At 45.4% G+C, this 23,440-nt stretch overlaps 1 protein-coding gene across 2 annotated transcripts; it reads left to right on the top strand.

Annotated features, from left to right (window-relative positions):
• The first annotated feature begins 512 nt into the window (after positions 1-512).
• Positions 513-18,039, top strand: LOC115118720 (epoxide hydrolase 1-like). 2 transcript variants are annotated; one of them, XM_065002688.1, is made up of 9 exons: positions 513-995; positions 3,401-3,623; positions 9,594-9,774; positions 9,993-10,202; positions 12,247-12,376; positions 13,467-13,690; positions 16,075-16,183; positions 16,584-16,709; positions 17,477-18,039. In XM_065002688.1, exons 1-9 carry the CDS (start codon positions 787-789, stop codon positions 17,676-17,678), a joined length of 1,614 nt encoding a protein of 537 aa, XP_064858760.1. In that variant the 5' UTR covers positions 513-786; the 3' UTR covers positions 17,679-18,039. The 2 variants fall into 2 exon arrangements, with proteins under 2 accessions (XP_064858760.1, XP_064858762.1); XM_065002690.1 differs by lacking the exon at positions 513-995 and adding an exon at positions 2,240-2,337 and having other exon boundaries at positions 17,477-18,038.
• Positions 18,040-23,440: the final 5,401 nt, after the last annotated feature.

Here is a 23,440-nt window from a genome sequence, read left to right as displayed (position 1 = left end):
TTGTGTGTATGTATTTCAGGGCTGTAAAAGAGACCATGGTTTCAGTATGACTCCCTGGTAAAATAAATAAATGCAAGGACACACAGACCTCTGACAGTTTAGCTGTAGTAGTCGTACTAATCATATTGTGAAATGTCTCCCCCTGCAGGTTGTGGAGTGAATGACTCTCCAGTAGGCCTGGCTGCTTACATAAGTTCTCCACCTGGACTGACTACAACAACAGGGGCTTGTAAGATGGGGGGCTGGAGAGTCTTGTCTATTGTGATGATCCTGTAAGGGTTCTGGGTTGATGAATTAAGGTCACTAACTAGTAAGGAACTACCCTTACCCTCTGCACACATCAACAACAGTCACCCTCGAAGCATCGTTAACCACTACTTCAAGGTGTCGTCACTGATTGAAACGCTATTTAGCGCGCACTGCTAACTAAGCTAGCCGTTTCACATCCGTTACACAAGCAAATAAAACGGGGCGTGCCACTCTAAACTGTATGCATTAAATGGTTTGACAGAAATGGTAGCAGAAGGTGAATGGTTAACTTTTGTTGCACACATATCCAGATGATGCTTCGTCCCAATTAGCCCGAAATTTCTCACTGTCGGAGTGATGGAGGCGTTAGGTTTTTAATTGATGTGATTAGTGGAATCAGAATCAAGCCCCACCCCTCATCAATCAGAAGTGACCTCAACACGTTCATATAAAAGTCGTCGGAGGCGAGGATTTGTTGTGGTGTAACGTTACTTGATACGATCGGAGTTGCAGTAAAGACCGATATCAGACGGGAAAATGCTCATGGATTGGAAGATCGTTGTTTTGCTCGCGGTGGCATTCATCATGACGAGCGCCGCTGGGACACCGGGGGGCGTCGTGGACGCAGATATGAAGGACCAAACTACCAGAGACGCGCTGCAGTTCGCGGTGGCCGAATACAACAAGGCAACAAACGACCCCCGTATGTTTGGCAGGTGGCCAAGGTTGTCAAGGCTCAGAAACAGGTCCGTCCCTTTTTGTCAGTTGAACGAAGACAAAATGTTGGTCGTTCGTTGTGTAGCGTAGTTTCCTCGGTTGAAATATCTTATTATAGACCAGTAAATTTATTAACGCGCTCCGAATGCGGCAGAATGGTCAATGTTTTAGTTAATGTACGACACCTGTCTAATAGGACCTGGGTCAGTAAACATCGGCCCAAAAAAATCAGTTTGTTGCCAGCAGCAGTCATCAAAAATGAAATGTAACGAGTACTTTTGGGTGTCAGGGAAAATGGCGTAAAAGTAGTCAAATAGTAATGCTCCCATATGAAGAGATCATCCCTACTACTCTGCTCTGACTTACTCATTAAACACTAATATTTAGTTCATTAATTGTTGGCGTGTGCCTCTGCCTATCCATTAAAGACAAACACAAGAATCGTGATCTCTGGTTTGCTTAATGTAAAGAACGTGGAATTATTTTCTACTTTAACTAAAGTAGTATTTTACTGGGTAACTTACTTGTAATTTTCTTCACTATAACTCAAATGTGATAATTTGGCTACTTGTTCCACTGCTGCTAGGGAGTGTAAAATGGTCAGGAGGTGGAAACTAATTTGTTTCGAAGTAGCTATCAAGTTGACCAACTACAGTTCAATCGCAACAAATTGTTTGAATGTTAAATGACGAGACCGAGGCATTGACGCGAGTAACCAGTCTTGTTCAGTACATTGCAATACCTCCTGGTATCTCAAGCACACCGGTAAAAACACTCGAGTTGCAGTAATTAAGACCTTGGCAACCAGGTGAGGGGAGTTCTTTACTAATTAGTGACCATAATTCATCAATCAAGAACAAGGGTGGCGCGAAAAACTCTGCAGAAACTCTGCCCTCCTTGGAATGAGTTTTACATGGGACAAGGCTATATTCGTGAATTGACTTCTGAACTTGTTATATAGCCTATGTCAATGGCCTCAAGTTATTGATGGCACAAACCTGAGAAATTAATAATTGTACTTATCACTGCGGACATATGTCAATAGTTTAGTGAAATTGTGTTTTCATGACAACTGAGAAGTCGGAATAAAACGAGGTCAAAACATGTCAGTGATCTTCAAGTCGGAACTTCTGAGCTCTAGAAAGATGCGTGAGGTCCTGAATTACGAGTTGGATCACCGTTAAAAAATATTTTTCCCATTTGGAGCTCGTTTGTTCCCAGATCCCAGTTGTCGTGAAAGCACTGAAATCCGAGTTCACAGTTGATATGAACGCGACAAACGTCCAGACTTCAATCAATGATGCACAGACAGGAGCGCACTTTGGAACTGCAGGACTCTTGAGTAACCATGCAGACAATTGAAGTTCTGAAGTGAGTACTGTACGTGTTTAAATCTGGCGTATTTAATCAAACCACTGCATAAGAAGATATTCATCGTCTATAGATGTGGCTAAGACTAAAGAGGTCAATGGAACGCAGCCAGTCGGGTTAGAAGGACTGCGGGTTGGCGGCGCACGTTCAACAAAGTGTATATTCGTCAAATCGTGATCGATGTATTGTAACAGCCCCACAATTTGGTTACCAATGTTACATTTGGATTTATTTTCGCTGAATAACATTTAGAAATCGTCCCTTTTCAGGTTTTGAAGGGGTGACCGCAAAATGCTAACTCCCATTTGTATAAACTGGTAGCATAGCTAGTGTAGAGAAATCTGGGTTTGGAGGCATGTCGTTTTTAAAGGTACACATGCAGGAATCGCTCCGGCAATTTCTTGGTACAAAAATTCTAATAGTTCGCCTTATGTCAGTTTTATTTGACTACAAGCAAGTATGTTACGATGATCTACACTATTTAAACAGTTGTGAAATATATTTTCCATTACCACATATGTAAACGGTAGCCAAGATGTAAAAAACTAATTTGCTTACATGGTGAGATTATTATGGACAAAAGAGCGAAATGTTTATTTGTCAAACGGCAGCCAAGCATTGATCATTTTACCAGAATGAGACCCTATTTAATATATTGCAACAAGGCATCAAGTTCATCACCTTGCACATTCATCATAATTGATTGAATCTCTAGCCTAATAAACTGCATGCTTTCCCAACGAGTAGTAGTGGACGGACCAAACGAAATGGCATTACTTGATTCCAAATTTACTTTGATTCTGTTGGTTATTAAATCAATATTTGCGCATAAAAACATTTCCACCGACGTTTATCACATAATTCATTTTACAGACAAAAAGAGATCACCTTGTCTAGCGTGTTTTGTCGACATTTAGAAAGTTTACCTACAAATGTTCTGTTTTCATCAGGCCTGTCGTTATGTTGTTTTAATATGTACTTTACGCGCATAGAATGGTTGAAACCTGGTTTGTGATACTAACTTTTTTTTAAATGTCCTGGTTGTTTGTGTGTTGTATTCCAGACAGGCCCTCTCCAGCCTGGATCCTACCCAGCAGCAGCTGTTGGTGGCCGGGTCTGCGGTGGCCGTGGGCGGGCTGCTGACCTGTTATTACTGGGTGTATCAAGGCAGGAAGACCAAGCGCATTCCAATAGGGGATGGGTGGTGGGGGGCAGGAGAGAAGCCTCAGTCAGAGGATGAGAAGGTTTTCCCCTTTCAGGTCCAGACTTCTGATGAAGAGATACAGGTAGGGTAATGAGGGGGTGAAACTTTATATCAAGTTCATAGTTCCTGCAAGTCTTACTGTCAGTTTCTGGGCACTAACTGGTTCAATCCACTTTGTTTAAACTTAATTTGCCAACATATTGTGACATGGAATCTATATGTAAAATACATTTAGATTGGAAAGAAGTCAACTGTTGTTTGAGGGTGAAATTTCAACCACAGGATTATGACATCATGATAACCAAATTTCAACAGGCAATTGTATAAAATATGTTTAATTTGTATATTTAAAACAATGTCAGATCATAATTTCTATCCATTGTCGGAAAGAAAACTGTAGGGAAAAAACAATAGGCTGGGCAGCACCTCCTGGTGGAGAAATGATGTATCTACAGCTACCCTTTGGTATCCCATCCAGGGTATTATCCAAGACCAGCCATTATATTTATCAGACTATTACAAATGTGCTTTCAGGAGAAGGATTGTTGTGAGATCTCAGTTAAAAATGAAATGGCTTCACTGTCGCTATTAAAGTCATTCCCAAGGGAAGGTGTAACAGATCAGATGAAATGGGACTTTATCTCTCATACAGCATCAATGAGACAATAATAGTGAGGAATAGTGACCAGTAGCAGGATCAATAGATACGAATATATACATGTAAACAGGAGGAATAGTGACCAGTAGCAGGATCAATAGATACGAATATATACATGTAAACAGGAGGAATAGTGACCAGTAGCAGGATCAATAGATACGAATATATACATGTAAACAGGAGGAATAGTGACCAGTAGCAGGATCAATAGATACGAATATATACATGTAAACAGGAGGAATAGTGACCAGTAGCAGGATCAATAGATACGAATATATACATGTAAACAGGAGGAATAGTGACCAGTAGCAGGATCAATAGATACTAATATATACATGTAAACAGGATCAATAGATACTAATATATACATGTAAACAGGAGGAATAGTGACCAGTAACAGGATCAATAGATACTGATAGTAAACTTCCGGGTTGGAGCGAGCGGTCGCATCCGAGCGCTTCGGTCTGCAGGTAGTATAACTTTTCATTACATTTCATTATAGTACAACGGTTTGATTTGTCTAATCTTAGCAATTTCTTCTTAGCTAGCTACATAGCCGTCTTTGTATCAAAGATAATTGCGTATTTATCGTATTTCGTCGTCCTAACGTAGTCTACACTGCTATCTGCCCAGCAGCTAGCCAGCTAGCAAACGTCCACCGTCTTCCGAATAGCAGCACTGTAAAAACTGTTACACTCAACTGAACGACTTGATTAGTGTAGTGTTAGCTAGCTACATAGTTGTCTTTGCTGTCTTCGTATCCAATAATTGTGTAGTTTAGAGTGTGTAGTCTTAGAGTGATTATATTAATTTACCGAGGTTAGCTAGCCAGCTATTTGTCGTTCTTAACGTAGGAGACACTGCTAGCTAGCCAACAGCTAGCCAACGTCTACCGAATAGAACTTCCTCACTCAACAACCCGGTCGCATTCGCTCCACAGGTAGTATCACATTTTCATTTCATTTCATTACAGTACAACGGTTTGATTTGTTTGATCGTAGCTAGCTACATAGCTAGCTACATAGCCGTCTTTGTATCAAAGATAATTGTGTAGTCTAGAGCGATTTTCTAGGTTAGCTAGCCAACTATTGTCGTTCTTTTAACGCAACGTAACGTAATCAACACTGCTAGCTAGCCAGCTAGCCCCCGAATAGCACCACTGTAGAAACTATCACACTCAACGGAACGACTTGATTAGTGTAGTGCCAACAACGCAGCCACTGCCAGCTAGCCTACTTCAGCAGTACTGTATCATTTTAATCATTTTAGTCAATAAGATTCTTGCTACGTAAGCTTAACTTTCTGAACATTCGAGACGTGTAGTCCACTTGTCATTCCAATCTCCTTTGCATTAGCGTAGCCTCTTCTGTAGCCTGTCAACTATGTGTCTGTCTATCCCTGTTCTCTCCTCTCTGCACAGACCATACAAACGCTCCACACCGCGTGGCCGCGGCCACCCTAATCTGGTGGTCCCAGCGCGCACGACCCACGTGGAGTTCCAGGTCTCCGGTAGCCTCTGGAACTGCCGATCTGCGGCCAACAAGGCAGAGTTCATCTCAGCCTATGCCTCCCTCCAGTCCCTCGACTTCTTGGCACTGACGGAAACATGGATCACCACAGATAACACTGCTACTCCTACTGCTCTCTCTTCGTCCGCCCACGTGTTCTCGCACACCCCGAGAGCTTCTGGTCAGCGGGGTGGTGGCACCGGGATCCTCATCTCTCCCAAGTGGTCATTCTCTCTTTCTCCCCTTACCCATCTGTCTATCGCCTCCTTTGAATTCCATGCTGTCACAGTTACCAGCCCTTTCAAGCTTAACATCCTTATCATTTATCGCCCTCCAGGTTCCCTCGGAGAGTTCATCAATGAGCTTGATGCCTTGATAAGCTCCTTTCCTGAGGACGGCTCACCTCTCACAGTTCTGGGCGACTTTAACCTCCCCACGTCTACCTTTGACTCGTTCCTCTCTGCCTCCTTCTTTCCACTCCTCTCCTCTTTTGACCTCACCCTCTCACCTTCCCCCCCTACTCACAAGGCAGGAAATACGCTCGACCTCATCTTTACTAGATGCTGTTCTTCCACTAACCTCATTGCAACTCCCCTCCAAGTCTCCGACCACTACCTTGTATCCTTTTCCCTCTCGCTCTCATCCAACACTTCCCACACTGCCCCTACTCGGATGGTATCGCGCCGTCCCAACCTTCGCTCTCTCTCCCCCGCTACTCTCTCCTCTTCCATCCTATCATCTCTTCCCTCTGCTCAAACCTTCTCCAACCTATCTCCTGATTCTGCCTCCTCAACCCTCTCCTCCCTTTCTGCATCCTTTGACTCTCTATGTCCCCTATCCTCCAGGCTGGCTCGGTCCTCCCCTCCCGCTCCGTGGCTCGACGACTCATTGCGAGCTCACAGAACAGGGCTCCGGGCAGCCGAGCGGAAATGGAGGAAAACTCGCCTTCCTGCGGACCTGGCATCCTTCCACTCCCTCCTCTCTACATTTTCCTCTTCTGTCTCTGCTGCTAAAGCCACTTTCTACCACTCTAAATTCCAAGCATCTGCCTCTAACCCTAGGAAGCTCTTTGCCACCTTCTCCTCCCTCCTGAATCCCCCCTCCTCCCTCTCTGCAGATGACTTCGTCAACCATTTTGAAAAGAAGGTCGACGACATCCGATCCTCGTTTGCTAAGTCAAACGACACCGCTGGTTCTGCTCACACTGCCCTACCCTGTGCTCTGACCTCTTTCTCCCTCTCTCTCAGATGAAATCTCGCGTCTTGTGACGGCCGGCCGCCCAACAACCTGCCCGCTTGACCCTATCCCCTCTCTTCTCCAGACCATTTCCGGTGACCTTCTCCCTTACCTCACCTCGCTCATCAACTCATCCCTGACCGCTGGCTACGTCCCTTCCGTCTTCAAGAGAGCGAGAGTTGCACCCCTTCTGAAAAAACCTACACTCGATCCCTCCGATGTCAACAACTACAGACCAGTATCCCTTTCTTTTCTCTCCAAAACTCTTGAACGTGCCGTCCTTGGCCAGCTCTCCCGCTATCTCTCTCAGAATGACCTTCTTGATCCAAATCAGTCAGGTTTCAAGACTAGTCATTCAACTGAGACTGCTCTTCTCTGTATCACGGAGGCGCTCCGCACTGCTAAAGCTAACTCTCTCTCCTCTGCTCTCATCCTTCTAGACCTATCGGCTGCCTTCGATACTGTGAACCATCAGATCCTCCTCTCCACCCTCTCCGAGCTGGGCATCTCCGGCGCGGCCCACGCTTGTTGCGTCCTACCTGACAGGTCGCTCCTACCAGGTGGCGTGGCGAGAATCTGTCTCCTCACCACGCGCTCTCACCACTGGCGTCCCCCAGGGCTCTGTTCTAGGCCCTCTCCTATTCTCGCTATACACCAAGTCACTTGGCTCTGTCATAACCTCACATGGTCTCTCCTATCATTGCTATGCAGACGACACACAATTAATCTTCTCCTTAACCCCTTCTGATGACCAGGTGGCGAATCGCATCTCTGCATGTCTGGCAGACATATCAGTGTGGATGACGGATCACCACCTCAAGCTGAACCTCGGCAAGACGGAGCTGCTCTTCCTCCCGGGGAAGGACTGCCCGTTCCATGATCTCGCCATCACGGTTGACAACTCCATTGTGTCCTCTTCCCAGAGCGCTAAGAACCTTGGCGTGATCCTGGACAACACCCTGTCGTTCTCAAATAACATCAAGGCGGTGGCCCGTTCCTGTAGGTTCATGCTCTACAACATCCGCAGAGTACGACCCTGCCTCACACAGGAAGCGGCGCAGGTCCTAATCCAGGCACTTGTCATCTCTCGTCTGGATTACTGCAACTCGCTGTTGGCTGGGCTCCCTGCCTGTGCCATTAAACCCCTACAACTCATCCAGAACGCCGCAGCCCGTCTGGTGTTCAACCTTCCCAAGTTCTCTCACGTCACCCCGCTCCTCCGCTCTCTCCACTGGCTTCCAGTTGAAGCTCGCATCCGCTACAAGACCATGGTGCTTGCCTACGGAGCTGTGAGGGGAACGGCACCTCAGTACCTCCAGGCTCTGATCAGGCCCTACACCCAAACAAGGGCACTGCGTTCATCCACCTCTGGCCTGCTCGCCTCCCTACCACTGAGGAAGTACAGTTCCCGCTCAGCCCAGTCAAAACTGTTCGCTGCTCTGGCCCCCCCAATGGTGGAACAAACTCCCTCACGACGCCAGGACAGCGGAGTCAATCACCACCTTCCGGAGACACCTGAAACCCCACCTCTTTCAGGAATACCTAGGATAGGATAAAGTAATCCTTCTCACCCCCTTACTAGATTTAGATGCACTATTGTAAAGTGGCTGTTCCACTGGATGTCTTAAGGTGAACGCACCAATTTGTAAGTCGCTCTGGATAAGAGCGTCTGCTAAATGACTTAAATGTAAATGTACTAATGTAAACAGGAGGAATAGTGACCAGTAACAGGATCAATAGATGGTTGTGGCAATCAATTATGAACAGCTATTTAACAGACTAATACATTTAATCAATGATAATTTTAGCAGCAGCGTAAATTGTCTGAGCGGGTAGAGTCCGTGTGGATGGACAGAGTCCGTGTGGATGGACAGAGTCCGTGTGGATGGACAGAGTCCGTGTGGATGGACAGAGTCCGTGTGGATGGACAGAGTCCGTGTGGATGGACAGAGTCCGTGTGGATGGACAGAGTCCGTGTGGATGGACAGAGTCCGTGTGGATGGACAGAGTCCGTGTGGATGGACAGAGTCCGTGTGGATGGACAGAGTCCGTGTGGATGGACAGAGTCCGTGTGGATGGTCTGTGGGGGAGGGAGAACAGTATTTGTTAGCCATTTGATAGTGTCATGGCCAGCAGATAGAAGTTGTTTTGGAGTGTGTTTGGCTGGGCCTTGATGCAACAGTACCCCCTGCTGGACGGGGAGCATGGAGAACAGTGATCCTCTACTGCAATCTTGGTCATTTGGTTCTGCTGTCAGATGAAGCACAGTGATAATACATTAATCTGTTGTCTGAATAAACAAAATATCTGACATTGTCTTCCCAATTTGCAGTAATATACATTTTGGTATAAATTAAACCCCAAATCAGACATTGTTTTTCCATTGGAATTTGGTTGTGCTTTTATATGGTTGAAAGTGTAGTGAAAACACATTGGAAATTCAATGAACTTTGATCTTTTTGAGTAGGGGTGTATAGGTTGTAATCTCATTGATCGTCTCAACTAAATATTATCCGTGTTGAAATGACGTGGTGTGCCCAGTGAGTTGTTTTAATTTCATGTGATAATCAAGGGAACATGTAACTTTGTGACCACAACAGGCCTAACACAGGTCTTCCTCCTCCATCATCATCATCATCCTCCTCTACAGGACTTGTATGACCGTATTGACAAGACCCGGTACACTGAACCACTGGAGGACACAGGCTTCCAGTACGGCTTCAACTCTACCTACCTGAAGAAGGTGGTCTCCCACTGGAGGCATCAATTTAACTGGAAGAAGCAGATTGTAATACTCAACAAGTATCCTCAATTCAAAACCAATATCGAGGGTTAGTAGGCCTTGATGATCACATCATGATCTTTATAGTGGCAGTTTCTGTCTCTCACTCTGTTTGGCATTTGTCAGACATAATCATAAAAGTCAGTTTAAATGTTGACATAAAGAATAAGGCCTTTTATAAAAGGCTCATAGATGCTTATAACAAGTTACCCCAATGTTTTACCCACTGCTCCCTGTCCTCTAACCCCCTGACTCCTCTTCCTTCAGGATTGGATGTACACTTCATCCATGTGTGTCCACCTCACCGTGAGGGCCAGAGGGTGTTGCCTCTAATGCTGGTGCATGGCTGGCCTGGCTCTGTTTATGAGTTCTATAGGATCCTGCCCTTACTCACTAACTCGCTGGACAGTCTGGCTTTCGAAGTCATCTGCCCCTCCATCCCAGGATATGGCTTCTCCGAGGCCCCTCATAAGCAAGGTGAGGACTCTCTTATGGGGCATAAGCATTCTTTAAAGCAGGGGTGTCTAACTCACTCTGCCGCAGGGGCCGCATTCGGTCTTCAACGAGGTCCAAACGGCTGCACTGAAAATGTGTTATTTACATTTACATTTAAGTCATTTAGCAGACGCTCTTATCCAGAGCGACTTACAAATTGGTGCGTTCACCTTAAGACATCCAGTGGAACAGCCACTTTACAATAGTGCATCTAAATCTTTTAAGGGGGGGGGGTGAGAAGGATTACTTTATCCTATCCTAGATATTCCTGAAAGAGGTGGGGTTTCAGGTGTCTCCGGAAGGTGGTGATTGACTCCGCTGTCCTGGCGTCGTGAGGGAGTTTGTTCCACCATTGGGGGGCCAGAGCAGCGAACAGTTTTGACTGGGCTGCGCGGGAACTGTACTTCCTCAGTGGTAGGGAGGCGAGCAGGCCAGAGGTGGATGAACGCAGTGCCCTTGTTTGGGTGTAGGGCCTGATCAGAGCCTGGAGTTATGTTATGTGTTATGTGTGTGTGTGTATGTATGTGTATATACACATACTCGCCGTCAATAACTGACAGCCTAGCTTTCATTTAGGTGAATATTAGCGAGCTGGACACAGTCAAGAAACTGTACAAATGTACACTGAACAACAATCTGAATGCAACATGCAAAGGGTTGGTCCCATGTTTCATGAGCTGAAATAAAATTCCCCAGACATTTTCCATACGCACAAAAAGCTTATTTCTGAATGTTGTCCACAAATGAGTTTCCATCCCTGTGGCATATCAACTTACTGATTAAACAGCATGATCATTACACAGGTGCACCTTGTTCTGAGGACAATAGAAGGCCACTCTAAAATGTACAGTATTGTCACACAACACAATGACACAGATGCCTCAAGTTGTGAGGGCGTGTGTAATTGGCATGTTGACTGCAAGATTGTCAACCAGGAATGGCCACAAACTGTTGCCAGATAATTGAATGTTAATTTCTCTACCATAAGCTGCCTCAGACATTGTTTTAGAGAATTTGGCAGTACATCCAACCTGCCTCACAACCACAGACCACCTGTAACCGTGCCAGGACCTCCACAGCCACAGACCACCTGTAACCAGCCCAGGACCTCCACAGCCACAGACCACCTGTAACCGTGCCAGGACCTCCACAACCACAGACCACCTGTAACCAGCCCAGGACCTCCACAACTACAGACCACCTGTAACCAGCCCAGGACCTCCACAACCACAGACCACCTGTAACCAGCCCAGGACCTCCACAACTACAGACCACCTGTAACCAGCCCAGGACCTCCACAACTACAGACCACCTGTAACCAGCCCAGGACCTCCACAACTACAGACCACCTGTAACCAGCCCAGGACCTCCACAACCACAGACCACCTGTAACCGTGCCAGGACCTCCACAACCGGCTTTGTCACCTGCGGGATCGTATGAGACCAGCCACCCGGACAACTGAATAAACTGTGGGTTTACACAACCGAAGAATTTCTGCACAAACTGTGAGAAACGTCTCAGGAAGCTCATCTGCGTGCCCGTCGTCCTCCCCAGGGTCTTGATCTGACTGCAGTTCGGCGTCGTAACTGACTTCAGAGAGCAAATGCTCATCTATCTTCTTTCCATGGCCACTGGCACGCTAAGTAACTTATGTATCTCTATCTGGTTCTATCACTAATACTGTTTCTTTTTTTATTAATCAAGCAAGGAGATTCAAGGTTTTGTTTTTGTTATTTTCTGATTGTGGTAATTCATCTTTTTGGCTTTTTAACCCAGCCCTATTTAGTAAAGTTACTATTAGTTCACTACACTAGGAATAGATGAGTTACTAAGGGCTATGGTCTTCTGTGGTGTCATACTAGAGTATCTGCTATTCTTCTGTGGTGTCATACTAGAGTATCTGCTCTTCTGTGGTGTCATACTAAAGTATCTGCTATTTTTCTGTGGTGTCATACTAAAGTATCTGCTATTCTTCTGTGGTGTCATACTAAAGTATCTGCTCTTCTGTGGTGTCCCTCCCTGCAGGGTTTGACACTCTGGCTGCAGCGAGGGTCTTCCACAAGCTGATGGAGCGTCTGGGTTTCTCAGACTATTATCTGCAGGGAGGAGACTGGGGCTCACTCATCACTACTAACATGGCCCAGATGAAGCCAGAGTAAGAACAATTCTCCTCTTTTCTAGATAAGTGCACTTGCACATTCCCCTTCATGGATTTTAAAGCATATAATTGATGTAACCATTGGCTGGAGTGAGGTGCCAGCAGTGTCTAATCCACAAGGGGGACAAAGTGTGCATCTGTACACTTTGGAAGAAGGGTTTAAAACCAGGAAGCAGCCTAAGAACTCCCGAGTGGCTCAGCGGTCTAAAGCACCACATCTCAGTGCTAAAGGCATCACTACAGCCACCCTGGTTCGATTCCAGGCTGTATCACAACCGGCCGTGATTGGGAGTTCGATAGGGCGGTGGACAATTGTCGTCCGGATTTGGCTGGGGATGGCCGTCCATTGTAATTAAAGATTTGTTCTTAACTGACTTAACTAGTTAAATTTAAAAAAGAACAGACAGCCGGCCCCACTTCTCTCTCTAGTCCTTCCCCTTGGAACCCTTTTGATATTTGTTGATCTGTTAGGAGGGAACAATATGGTGGAAGCACCTCCACTATACTGATTCTACCTATCCAGACCCTTCAGATACACAGCTCCTCCACTATACTGATTCTACCTATCCAGACCCTCCAGATACACAGCTCCACCACTATACTGATTCTACCTATCCAGACCCTCCAGATACACAGCTCCTCCACTATACTGATTCTACCTATCCAGACCCTTCAGATACACAGCTCCTCCACTATACTGATTCTACCTATCCAGACCCTTCAGATACACAGCTCCACCACTATACTGATTCTACCTATCCAGACCCTTCACATCTGCAAATATCGAAGGGTTAGGGTGGTGAATCCCGATCCCGGGACTCCAAGGTGTGCACATTTGGGTGTTTGCTGTACAGCACTACACAGCTGATTTAACTTATCGAGATTGAGTATTTTAATTAATAGCAAAAAAACACAACATGTACCCATTGTGGTCCCCAGGACTGAGTTTGGGAAACGCTAAGTCACGGTTACATTTAGTGTACGCAGAATAAAATGTCTTCAGAACATCAACACTGTAACCATCAAGCACAAAGATTTCTCTGTTGGTTGACCACACTATATCTTCTCTTCCTGTGCTACTGTGTAGGTGTGTGAAGGGTCTCCACCTCAACATGTTAACTAACAAACTGAGGGGGTTCGGTGTCCTGCTTTCAATCCTGATTGGCCGCTACCTGCCCTGGCTGGTTGGGTTCACCCGGGAGGATGTCAGGAGGTTGTTTGGTTCAGTAGGTTTCATGGAAAGGAACTTCTATGAGATCATCAGAGAGACTGGCTACCTGCACATCCAGGGCACCAAGCCAGACTCCGCTGGTGAGAATGTCATCACAACTTTTTTTACCTGATATTTCACCTGGCGTTTTGATGATCCGCAACTCTCAGGCTTGTTGTTTGAGCATGAGACTGAATGGACTGCTTTGTTGGTCAGTTTTTACCATCGGTCTGTAGTACTCGTCACACCACACACACCTGGTGATATGCTTGATCCAGACTTGCTGCAGCTCTCTGTTCCCCTGATTGCTGAATCATTAACCCATATTTTTAACTTGATTTATATCTGGTACTGGCACCAAGGTTTGGAAGATGGCCCATGTACTCCAACCTTCGAAGGTGGTAACCATTGTGCCCTAAATCATTATTGGCCTATTTCTAAACTTTCTTGCCTAGCTAAAGTATTAGAATCCTTGATTAAATCTCAGCTAAGATCTTTGGTGTCTTTGAAATGTATTCTAAAATTAAAATAAGTTGGTTTAGACCAGGTCATAGCACTCTGCTGCATGCCTAGTTATAAATGTGGTTAACTTTATGGATGAAAGGCAGCATTGTGCTGCTGTCTTCATTGACCTGTCAAAGGCTTTTGATACTGTTGATCACTCACTGCTAATTCAGAGGCTTTCCTCAATTGTCCTAGACTAGGCTGCATGTAACGGGTTAAAAAATTACTTGACAGCCCTCAATGTTCTACTACACCGGCATGTGGAAGGGCTTGCAAACTATTATGGACCACAAAGGGAAGCACAGCCGCGAGTTGCCCCGTGACACGAGCCTACCAGGCAAACTTAATGACTTCTATGCAAGCATCGAGGCAAGCAACGCTGAAGCATGCATGAGAGCACTAGCTGTTCCGGATGACTGTGATCACGCTATTAGTAGCCGATGTGGGTAAGCCCTTTAAACAGGTCAACATATCAGGATGTGTACTCCGAGTATGCGCTGACATTTTTAACCTGTCCCTGACCGAGTCTATAATAGCAACATGTTTCAAGCAGACCACCATAGTCCCTGTGTCCAAGAACACCAAGGTAACCTGCCTAAATGACTACTGACCCGTAGCACTCAAGGTCTATAGCCATGAAGTGCTTTGAAAGGCTGGTCATGGCTCACATCAACACCATTATCCCAGAAACCTGAGACACAGATACACAGATGACGGCGTCTTTATTGCACTCCACACTGCACTTTCCTATCTGGACAAAAGGATCACCTATGTGAGAATGCTATTCATTGACTACAGCTCAGCACCATAGCTTAGTGATACGCTTTGACGGCACTAAGGTCCCTGGGTTTAAACAGCTCCCTCTGGAACTGGATCCTAGACTTCCTGATGGGCTGCCCCCAGGTGGTAAGGATAAGCAACAATACATCTCCCACGCTGATCCTCAAGACGGGGGCCCCTCAGGGGTGCATGCTCAGTCCCCTCTTGTACTCCCTGTTCACCCATGACTGCATGGCCAACACCATCATCAAGTTTGCTAATGATAACAGCGTCAGGCCTGATCACTAACAACGATGAGACAGTCTATAGGGAGGTCAGAGACCTGGCAGTGTGGTGCCAGGATAACAACCTCTCCGTCAATGTGATCAAGGCGACAGAGATAATCGTGGCTACAGGAAAAGGAGGACCGAGCACACCCCCATTCTCATCGACGGGGCTGTAGTGGAGCAGGTTGAGAGCTTCAAACTACCAAACACACCAAGACAGTCGTGAAGAGGGCACGACAACACCCATTCCCCCTCAGCAGACTGAAAAGATTGATGGTGCTGATGTGAGCCATGAACAGCCTTTCAAAGCACTTCATGGCTACAGACCTTGAGTGCTACGGGTCGTTAGTCAATTATGCAGGTTACCTTGGCCGTTCTTGGGCACAGGGACTATGGTAATCTGCTTGAAACGTGTAGGTATTACAGATTCTGTCAGGGAGAGGTTGAAAATGTCAGGTTAGACACTTGCCAGTTGGTCAGCGCATGCTCGGAGTAAACGTCCTGCTAATCCGTGTGGCCCTGTGGCCTTGTGAATGTTGACCTGTTTTTAAAGGTCTACTCACATCGGCTACGAAGGGCATGATCACACAGTCGTCTGGAACAGCTGGTGCTCTCATGGAACTTTGTGTTCCACACAAGATCTATCTAGGTCTAAGAATTATCTTCAAAATGGTCTTACATTTATGTTTCGTTGCCTCTAGGGCAATTCAGAAAGCTGATTGATGACCTTATTACCGATGAATGTCTTTGTTTTTTATTATTGTTTTTTTCTTTTTGGGGTTTGTATTTTGTGTGTATTGTATTTCAAGGCTGTAAAAGAGACCATGGTTTCAGTATGATTCCCTGGTAAAATAAATTAATGTAAGGACACAGACCTCTGATCGTTTAGCTGTAGTAGTCGTACTAATCATATTGTGAAATGTCTCCCCCTGCAGGTTGTGGAGTGAATGACTCTCCAGTAGGCCTGGCTGCTTACATACTGGAGAAGTTCTCCACCTGGACTGACTTCAACAACAGGGACTTGGAAGATGGGGGGCTGGAGAGGTACAAGCTACAGTTCAGCCTGTTTACTTTGGGTTGTGAGTGTAGAAATATATACTTTTTAGGGGGTAAATGTATTGCTGTCCCATCAATTACTCTAAATCAAATGATGTTCAGATCTGCCAAAACTGTAGGGGAAACATTCAATACAATTTGTTTTGTCCCAGCAAAACAATGAACCTATTCTATTTGCATGCACATGTTGCCTTGATAGCATCCATTCACAGTCCTATTCACATGACAGCAAACGGGAAAAACTGAAACAGGGACTTCCTGGGTTGTATTTATTAGTGCACACTGTAGCAAAACATTTTGCAACTGGAAAAGTGTTTCTTATTGGAGAATGAATAAAACCCAGGGCTGTTGATTGGTTCATTGAGAGAGCCTGGTTCCTGTGTTTTAGGAAGTTCACCCTGGACGACCTGCTGACCAACATCATGATCTACTGGACCACCGGCTCCATCGTGTCCTCCATGAGGTTCTACAAGGAGAACTTAAAGACCAACATTGACAACAGACTGGATAATCAGTGAGTTTGTATGTGAGGTGGCAGAGTTCTCCAGTATGACACTGTTGCTACAGGGTCTGTCCATTTAATATGACACGGGCTGTTCCTACAGGGTCTGTCCATTTAATATGTCCATTTTTAATATGACACGGGCTGTTCCTACAGGGTGTCTTTAATATGTGTTCCATTCCATTTAATATGACACGGGCTGTTCCTTCAGGGTCTGTCCATTTAATGACACGGGCTGTTCCTACAGGGTCTGTCCATTTAATATCTGATTTAATATGACACGGGCTGTTCCTTTAATATGACAGGGTCTGTCCATTTAATATGACACGGGCTGTTCCTACAGGGTCTGTCCATTTAATATGACACGGGCTGTTCCTCTGTCCATTTAATATGACACGGGCTCTGTCCATTTAATATGACACGGGCTGTTCCTACAGGGTCTGTCCATTTAATATGACACGGGCTGTTGTCCATTTAAAAAACAGGGCCTGTCCAATAAGACTGTCCATTTAATAATAAAAAAACAACAAGACACTATTTAATAATACATGCCAAGGGACGTATAGTACATGTTGTAGTTTTATGTGATCTTTGTGGGACTTGAACCCATGATCATTCTTGCTTTGTGTTTTGATGACAGGCTCCCAATATGATGTTCTAGGCAGTTGTTTTCTACCTACTTTAGTTGAATGCACTGATTGTGAGACACTCTGCTAAAACTGTCTGTTATGACTAAAGTGTACGTGTGGTGTTTGTTAACCTGTCTCTCGTGTCCTCAGCACGGGGGTGTATGTGCCTACAGGTCTGGCGGCGTTCCCCAACGAGCTAATGCACGTGCCCCAGTCGTGGGCTAGAGCCAAGTTCAGGAACATCTACTCCTACTCTTACATGCCCCGAGGAGGCCACTTCGCTGCCTTCGAGGAGCCACAGCTCCTGGCTGACGACCTGCTGCAGTTTGTGAAGAAGGTGCAGAAGTTGTAGAGTTGATGGATACAAGAGGTCGACTCTCCCCTCCTGCCAAGTGCCTGGAAGAAAAACCAGCAGGACTGCAGAACGTGATGACACTACAGCTTGGAATTGTAGCTTTGTACTAAAAACATTCATGTTAATCTAAGATTAAAAATCAGAAGCACTGTCTGATTATCAGGTAAATACTTGGTCAATCAGTGATGTTAACACTGCAATATGATCATGCTCAGTGATTGTGTTGGTGTAATATTAAGGCTATACAGTCAACATAATGGACCAATACTGTAATAATGAAATGATCAGCATTTAAATTCAGATTACAAATGTCTTCCAGATTGCACAACAACTGTGTGAAAGCACCCTCAATCACAGATGTCTGTTCTTGTCTTGTTGCAGTAATGCACTACTGCTACAGCATACTGTACTGCTATAGTATACTACTGCTGTACTGCTATAGCATACTGTACTGCTATAGTATACTATACTACTGCTGTACTGCTATAGCATACTGTACTGCTATAGTATACTATACTACTGCTGTACTGCTATAGCATACTGTACTGCTATAGTATATTATACTACTGCTGTACTGCTAAGCATACTGTACTGCTATAGTATACTATACTACTGCTGTACTGCTATAGCATACTATACTACTGCTATAGCATACTATACTACTGCTGTGTCACGAACCGGCTCAAAGCCCGTAACAAAGGGAGACAACGTGGAGATAAGGAGTAGCAAAATATATATTTATTAACTAAAGCAACTAAGGAAAATATACAATGGTGTGTGTAATCAGTAATCAGTAGTGTAAGTGAGTGTTTTGCATGCATGAATGTGAGAATGCAGGGTGTTGAAAGGTGACAACGCAAACAAAAGGCCACCAAGAACCACAACACAATCTACAAAGGTGTCTGCATGGAGAGAGTCTCTTCCATGAATGTGGAAGAGGTCTATTTATCCTGGGAGACACCTGGCCCAGGTGTTTCCCATGTAGCTGACGACCCTCTGCACTCCGCCCACCGGCATCCTAATAAGGAAACAAGAACAAAGACAGAATACGGCAGACAGAGTGGGAGGGTCGTCACAGCTGTACTGCTACAGCATACTATACTACTGCTGTACTGCTACAGCATACTATACTACTGCTGTACTGCTACAGCATACTGTTGCCCGAGATGGCATAGCAGTTCAGACGTCTTTTGTCCTCGTCTTGTCGTGTCGTGTGTATATATATATATATATTTACAACTTTTTTCACATACATTTTATTTTTATTTTCCATCAACTCATCTTCAATACACTCTCCTGCAACCTGCCTCACCAATTGATATGTATAAATACGTATTATTTACCTCAAATCTGCAATCCTCCAAGAAGCTAGCCAGAAGCTAGCCAGAAACTCCAAGAAGCTAGCCAGGAGCTAATCAGAAGCTAGTTAGCTTCTTTACTGGCAACTCGTTAGTATTCAGCTAACCACGGTTTGTGGTCATCAGCTATCCTTTAACTCGAAAATCTATCGCCAGTTTTGTACGGCGCAGCGCGGCTCGGAACGGAACATACCGGACCGATTTTTCTCTCCATGTCCCTGGATTTCAACTGCTCTCTGGACATTCACTCCCGGATCTCACAGCTAGCTGGCTGCTATCCGTGTGTCTATTCGCTTTCGTCGATTCCGGAGCAAACATCAATTACTCCGGAGCTAGCCAGCTCCGTCAATCACTCCTGAGCTCCGTCAATCACTCCTGGGCTGCAGTCACCTATCCGGACCCGTTTTACTGCCTACACGGAGCCCCTCCGGGCCTTCACAACTGGACTGCCGACGTTATCTACCCGAAGGAGATCCGGCTGGCTCCTCCGTCGCGACGTTACCTGAATGCCCATCTGCGGCCTGCTAACCGTTAGCTGTCTTACCGGATGCTCTCAGAATAGACAATCGGACAATTTATTTATTTTTATTATTATTATGTTTCTTCTTGGGCCTCTATAACTATATCTATTGTTTTATTTTTTTGTTGTTGTGTGATTTGGACTAATCCCCTCTACAACACGGAACTCCACTAATCTACTGACGGAACGCAAGAGGTGGCTAACAACAGACCTCCATCCTATGCTAGCTTGCTACCGATGTCCTGGCTAGCTGTCTAAATCGCCGTGACCCCCAACCAACCTCTCCACTCCCTGGACCCTTTTGATCACTCGACTAAGGATGCCTCTCCTTAATGTCAATATGTCTTGTCCATTGCTGTTCTGGTTAGTGTTTATTGGCTTATTTCACTGTAGAGCCTCTAGTCCTGCTCACTATACCTTATCCAACTTATTAGTTCCACCACCCACACATGCAATGACATCTCCTGGTTTCAATGATGTTTCTAGAGACAATATATCTCTCTTCATCACTCAATACCTAGGTCTACCTCCACTGTATTCACATCCTACCATACCTTTGTCTGTACATTATACCTTGATGCTATTTTATCGCCCCCAGAAACCTCCTTTTACTCTCTGTTCCAGACGTTCTAGACGACCAATTCTTATTGCTTTTAGCCGTACCCTTATTCTTCTCCTCCTATGTTCCTCTGGCGATGTAGAGGTGAATCCAGGCCCTGCAGTGCCTAGCTCCACTCCTATTCCCCAGGCGCTCTCTTTTGATGACTTCTGTAACCGTAATAGCCTTGGTTTCATGCATGTTAACATTAGAAGCCTCCTCCCTAAGTTTGTTCTTTTCACTGCTTTAGCACACTCTGCCAACCCGGATGTTCTAGCTGTGTCTGAATCCTGGCTTAGGAAGACCACCAAAAATTCAGAAATTTTAATTCCAAACTACAACATTTTCAGACAAGATAGAACTGCCAAAGGGGGCAGTGTTGCAATCTACTGCAAAGATAGCCTGCAGAGTTCTGTCCTACTATCCAGGTCTGTACCCAAACAATTTGAACTTCTACTTTTAAAAATCCACCTCTCTAAAAACAAGTCTCTCACCGTTGCCGCCTGCTATAGACCACCCTCTGCCCCCAGCTGTGCTCTGGACACCATATGTGAACTGATTGCCCCCATCTATCTTCAGAGCTCGTGCTGCTAGGCGACCTAAACTGGAACATGCTTAACACCCCAGCCATCCTACAATCTAAACTTGATGCCCTCAATCTCACACAAATTATCAATGAACCTACCAGGTACGCCCCCAAAGCCTTAAACACGGGCACCCTCATAGATATCATCCTAACCAACTTCCCCTCTAAATACACCTCTGCTGTCTTCAACCAAGATCTCAGCGATCACTGCCTCATTGCCTGCATCCGTAATGGGTCAGCGGTCAAACGACCTCCACTCATCACTGTAAAACGCTCCCTGAAACACTTCAGCGAGCAGGCCTTTCTAATCGACCTGGCCGGGGTGTCCTGGAAGGATATTGATCTCATCCCGTCAGTAGAGGATGCCTGGATATTTTTTTAAATGCCTTCCTAACAATCTTAAATAAACATGCCCCATTCAAGAAAATTAGAACCAGGAACAGATATAGCCCTTGGTTCTCCCCAGACCTGACTGCCCTTAACCAACACAAAAACAACCTATGGCGTTCTGCATTAGCATCGAACAGCCCCGTGATATGCAGCTGTTCAGGGAAGCTAGAAACCGTTATACACAGGCAGTTAGAAAAGCCAAGGCTAGCTTTTTCAAGCAGAAATTTGCTTCCTGCAACACTAACTCAAAAAGTTCTGGGACACTGTAAAGTCCATGGAGAATAAGAACACCTCCTCCCAGCTGCCCACTGCACTGAAGATAGGAAACACTGTCACCACTGATAAATCCACCATAATTGAGAATTTCAATAAGCATTTTTCTACGGCTGGCCATGCTTTCCACCTGGCAACTCCTACCCCGGTCAACAGCACTGCACCCCCAACAGCAACTCGCCCAAGCCTTCCCCATTTCTCCTTCTCCCAAATCCATTCAGCTGAAGTTCTGAAAGAGCTGAAAAATCTGGACCCCTACAAATCAGCCGGGCTAGACAATCTGGACCCTTTCTTTCTAAAATGATCTGCCGAAATTGTTGCCACCCCTATTACTAGCCTGTTCAACCTCTCTTTCGTGTCATCTGAGATTCCCAAAGATTGGAAAGCAGCTGCGGTCGTCCCCCTCTTCAAAGGGGGGGACACTCTTGACCCAAACTGTTACAGACCTATATCTATCCTACCATGCCTTTCTAAGGTCTTCGAAAGCCAAGTCAACAAACAGATTACCGACCATTTCGAATCTCACCATACCTTCTCTGCTATGCAATCTGGTTTCAGAGCTGGTCATGGGTGCACCTCAGCCACGCTCAAGGTCCTAAACGATATCTTAACCGCCATCGATAAGAAACATTACTGTGCAGCCGTATTCATTGATCTGGCCAAGGCTTTCGACTCTGTCAACCACCGCATCCTCATCGGCAGACTCGACAGCCTTGGTTTCTCAAATGATTGCCTCGCCTGGTTCACCAACTACTTCTCTGATAGAGTTCAGTGTGTCAAATCGGAGGGTCTGCTGTCCGGACCTCTGGCAGTCTCTATGGGGGTGCCACAGGGTTCAATTCTTGGACCGACTCTCTTCTCTGTATACATCAATGAGGTCGCTCTTGCTGCTGGTGAGTCTCTGATCCACCTCTACGCAGACGACACCATTCTGTATACTTCCGGCCCTTCTTTGGACACTGTGTTAACAACCCTCCAGGCAAGCTTCAATGCCATACAACTCTCCTTCCGTGGCCTCCAATTGCTCTTAAATACAAGTAAAACTAAATGCATGCTCTTCAACCGATCGCTATCTGCACCTACCCGCCTGTCCAACATCACTACTCTGGACGGCTCTGACTTAGAATACGTGGACAACTACAAATACTTAGGTGTCTGGTTAGACTGTAAACTCTCCTTCCAGACCCATATCAAACATCTCCAATCCAAAGTTAAATCTAGAATTGGCTTCCTATTTCGCAACAAAGCATCCTTCACTCATGCTGCCAAACATACCCTTGTAAAATTGACCATCCTACCAATCCTCGACTTTGGCGATGTCATTTACAAAATAGCCTCCAATACCCTACTCAACAAATTGGATGCAGTCTATCACAGTGCAATCCGTTTTGTCACCAAAGCCCCATATACTACCCACCATTGCGACCTGTACGCTCTCGTTGGCTGGCCCTCGCTTCATACTCGTCGCCAAACCCACTGGCTCCATGTCATCTACAAGACCCTGCTAGGTAAAGTCCCCCCTTATCTCAGCTCACTGGTCACCATAGCATCTCCCACCTGTAGCACACGCTCCAGCAGGTATATCTCTCTAGTCACCCCCAAAACCAATTTCTTTCTTTGGCCGCCTCTCCTTCCAGTTCTCTGCTGCCAATGACTGGAACGAACTACAAAAATCTCTTAAATTGGAAACACTTATCTCCCTCACTAGCTTTAAGCACCAACTGTCAGAGCATCTTACAGAGTACTGCACCTGTACATAGCCCACCTATAATTTAGCCCAAACAACTACCTCTTTCCCAACTGTATTTAATTTATTTATTTATTTTGCTCCTTTGCACCCCATTATTTTTATTTCTACTTTGCACATTCTTCCATTGCAAAACTACCATTCCAGTGTTTTACTTGCTATATTGTATTTACTTTGCCACCATTGCCTTTTTTGCCTTTACCTCCCTTCTCACCTAATTTGCTCACATTGTATATAGACTTGTTTTTTTTTTACTGTATTATTGACTGTATGTTTGTTTTACTCCA

The sequence above is a fragment of the Oncorhynchus nerka genome, linkage group LG16 (assembly GCF_034236695.1).
Source record: "Oncorhynchus nerka isolate Pitt River linkage group LG16, Oner_Uvic_2.0, whole genome shotgun sequence".
Classification (NCBI taxonomy): Eukaryota; Metazoa; Chordata; class Actinopteri; order Salmoniformes; family Salmonidae; genus Oncorhynchus; species Oncorhynchus nerka.
Note: the sequence above shows the minus strand (reverse complement) of the source record. Positions and strands in the feature narration are given on the sequence as shown.

What these genes read in the sequence shown, in the direction of transcription:
- LOC115118720 (XM_065002688.1), top strand. Translation starts at nt 787, where the DNA reads ATGCTCATGGATTGGAAGATCGTTGTTTTGCTCGCGGTGGCATTCATC. An exon ending in ATTCAAAACCAATATCGAGG is followed by an intron (nt 9,775 to 9,992) that starts GTTAGTAGGCCT and finishes CTCTTCCTTCAG; the next exon opens with GATTGGATGTACACTTCATC. An exon ending in CACCAAGCCAGACTCCGCTG is followed by an intron (nt 13,691 to 16,074) that starts GTGAGAATGTCA and finishes CTCCCCCTGCAG; the next exon opens with GTTGTGGAGTGAATGACTCT.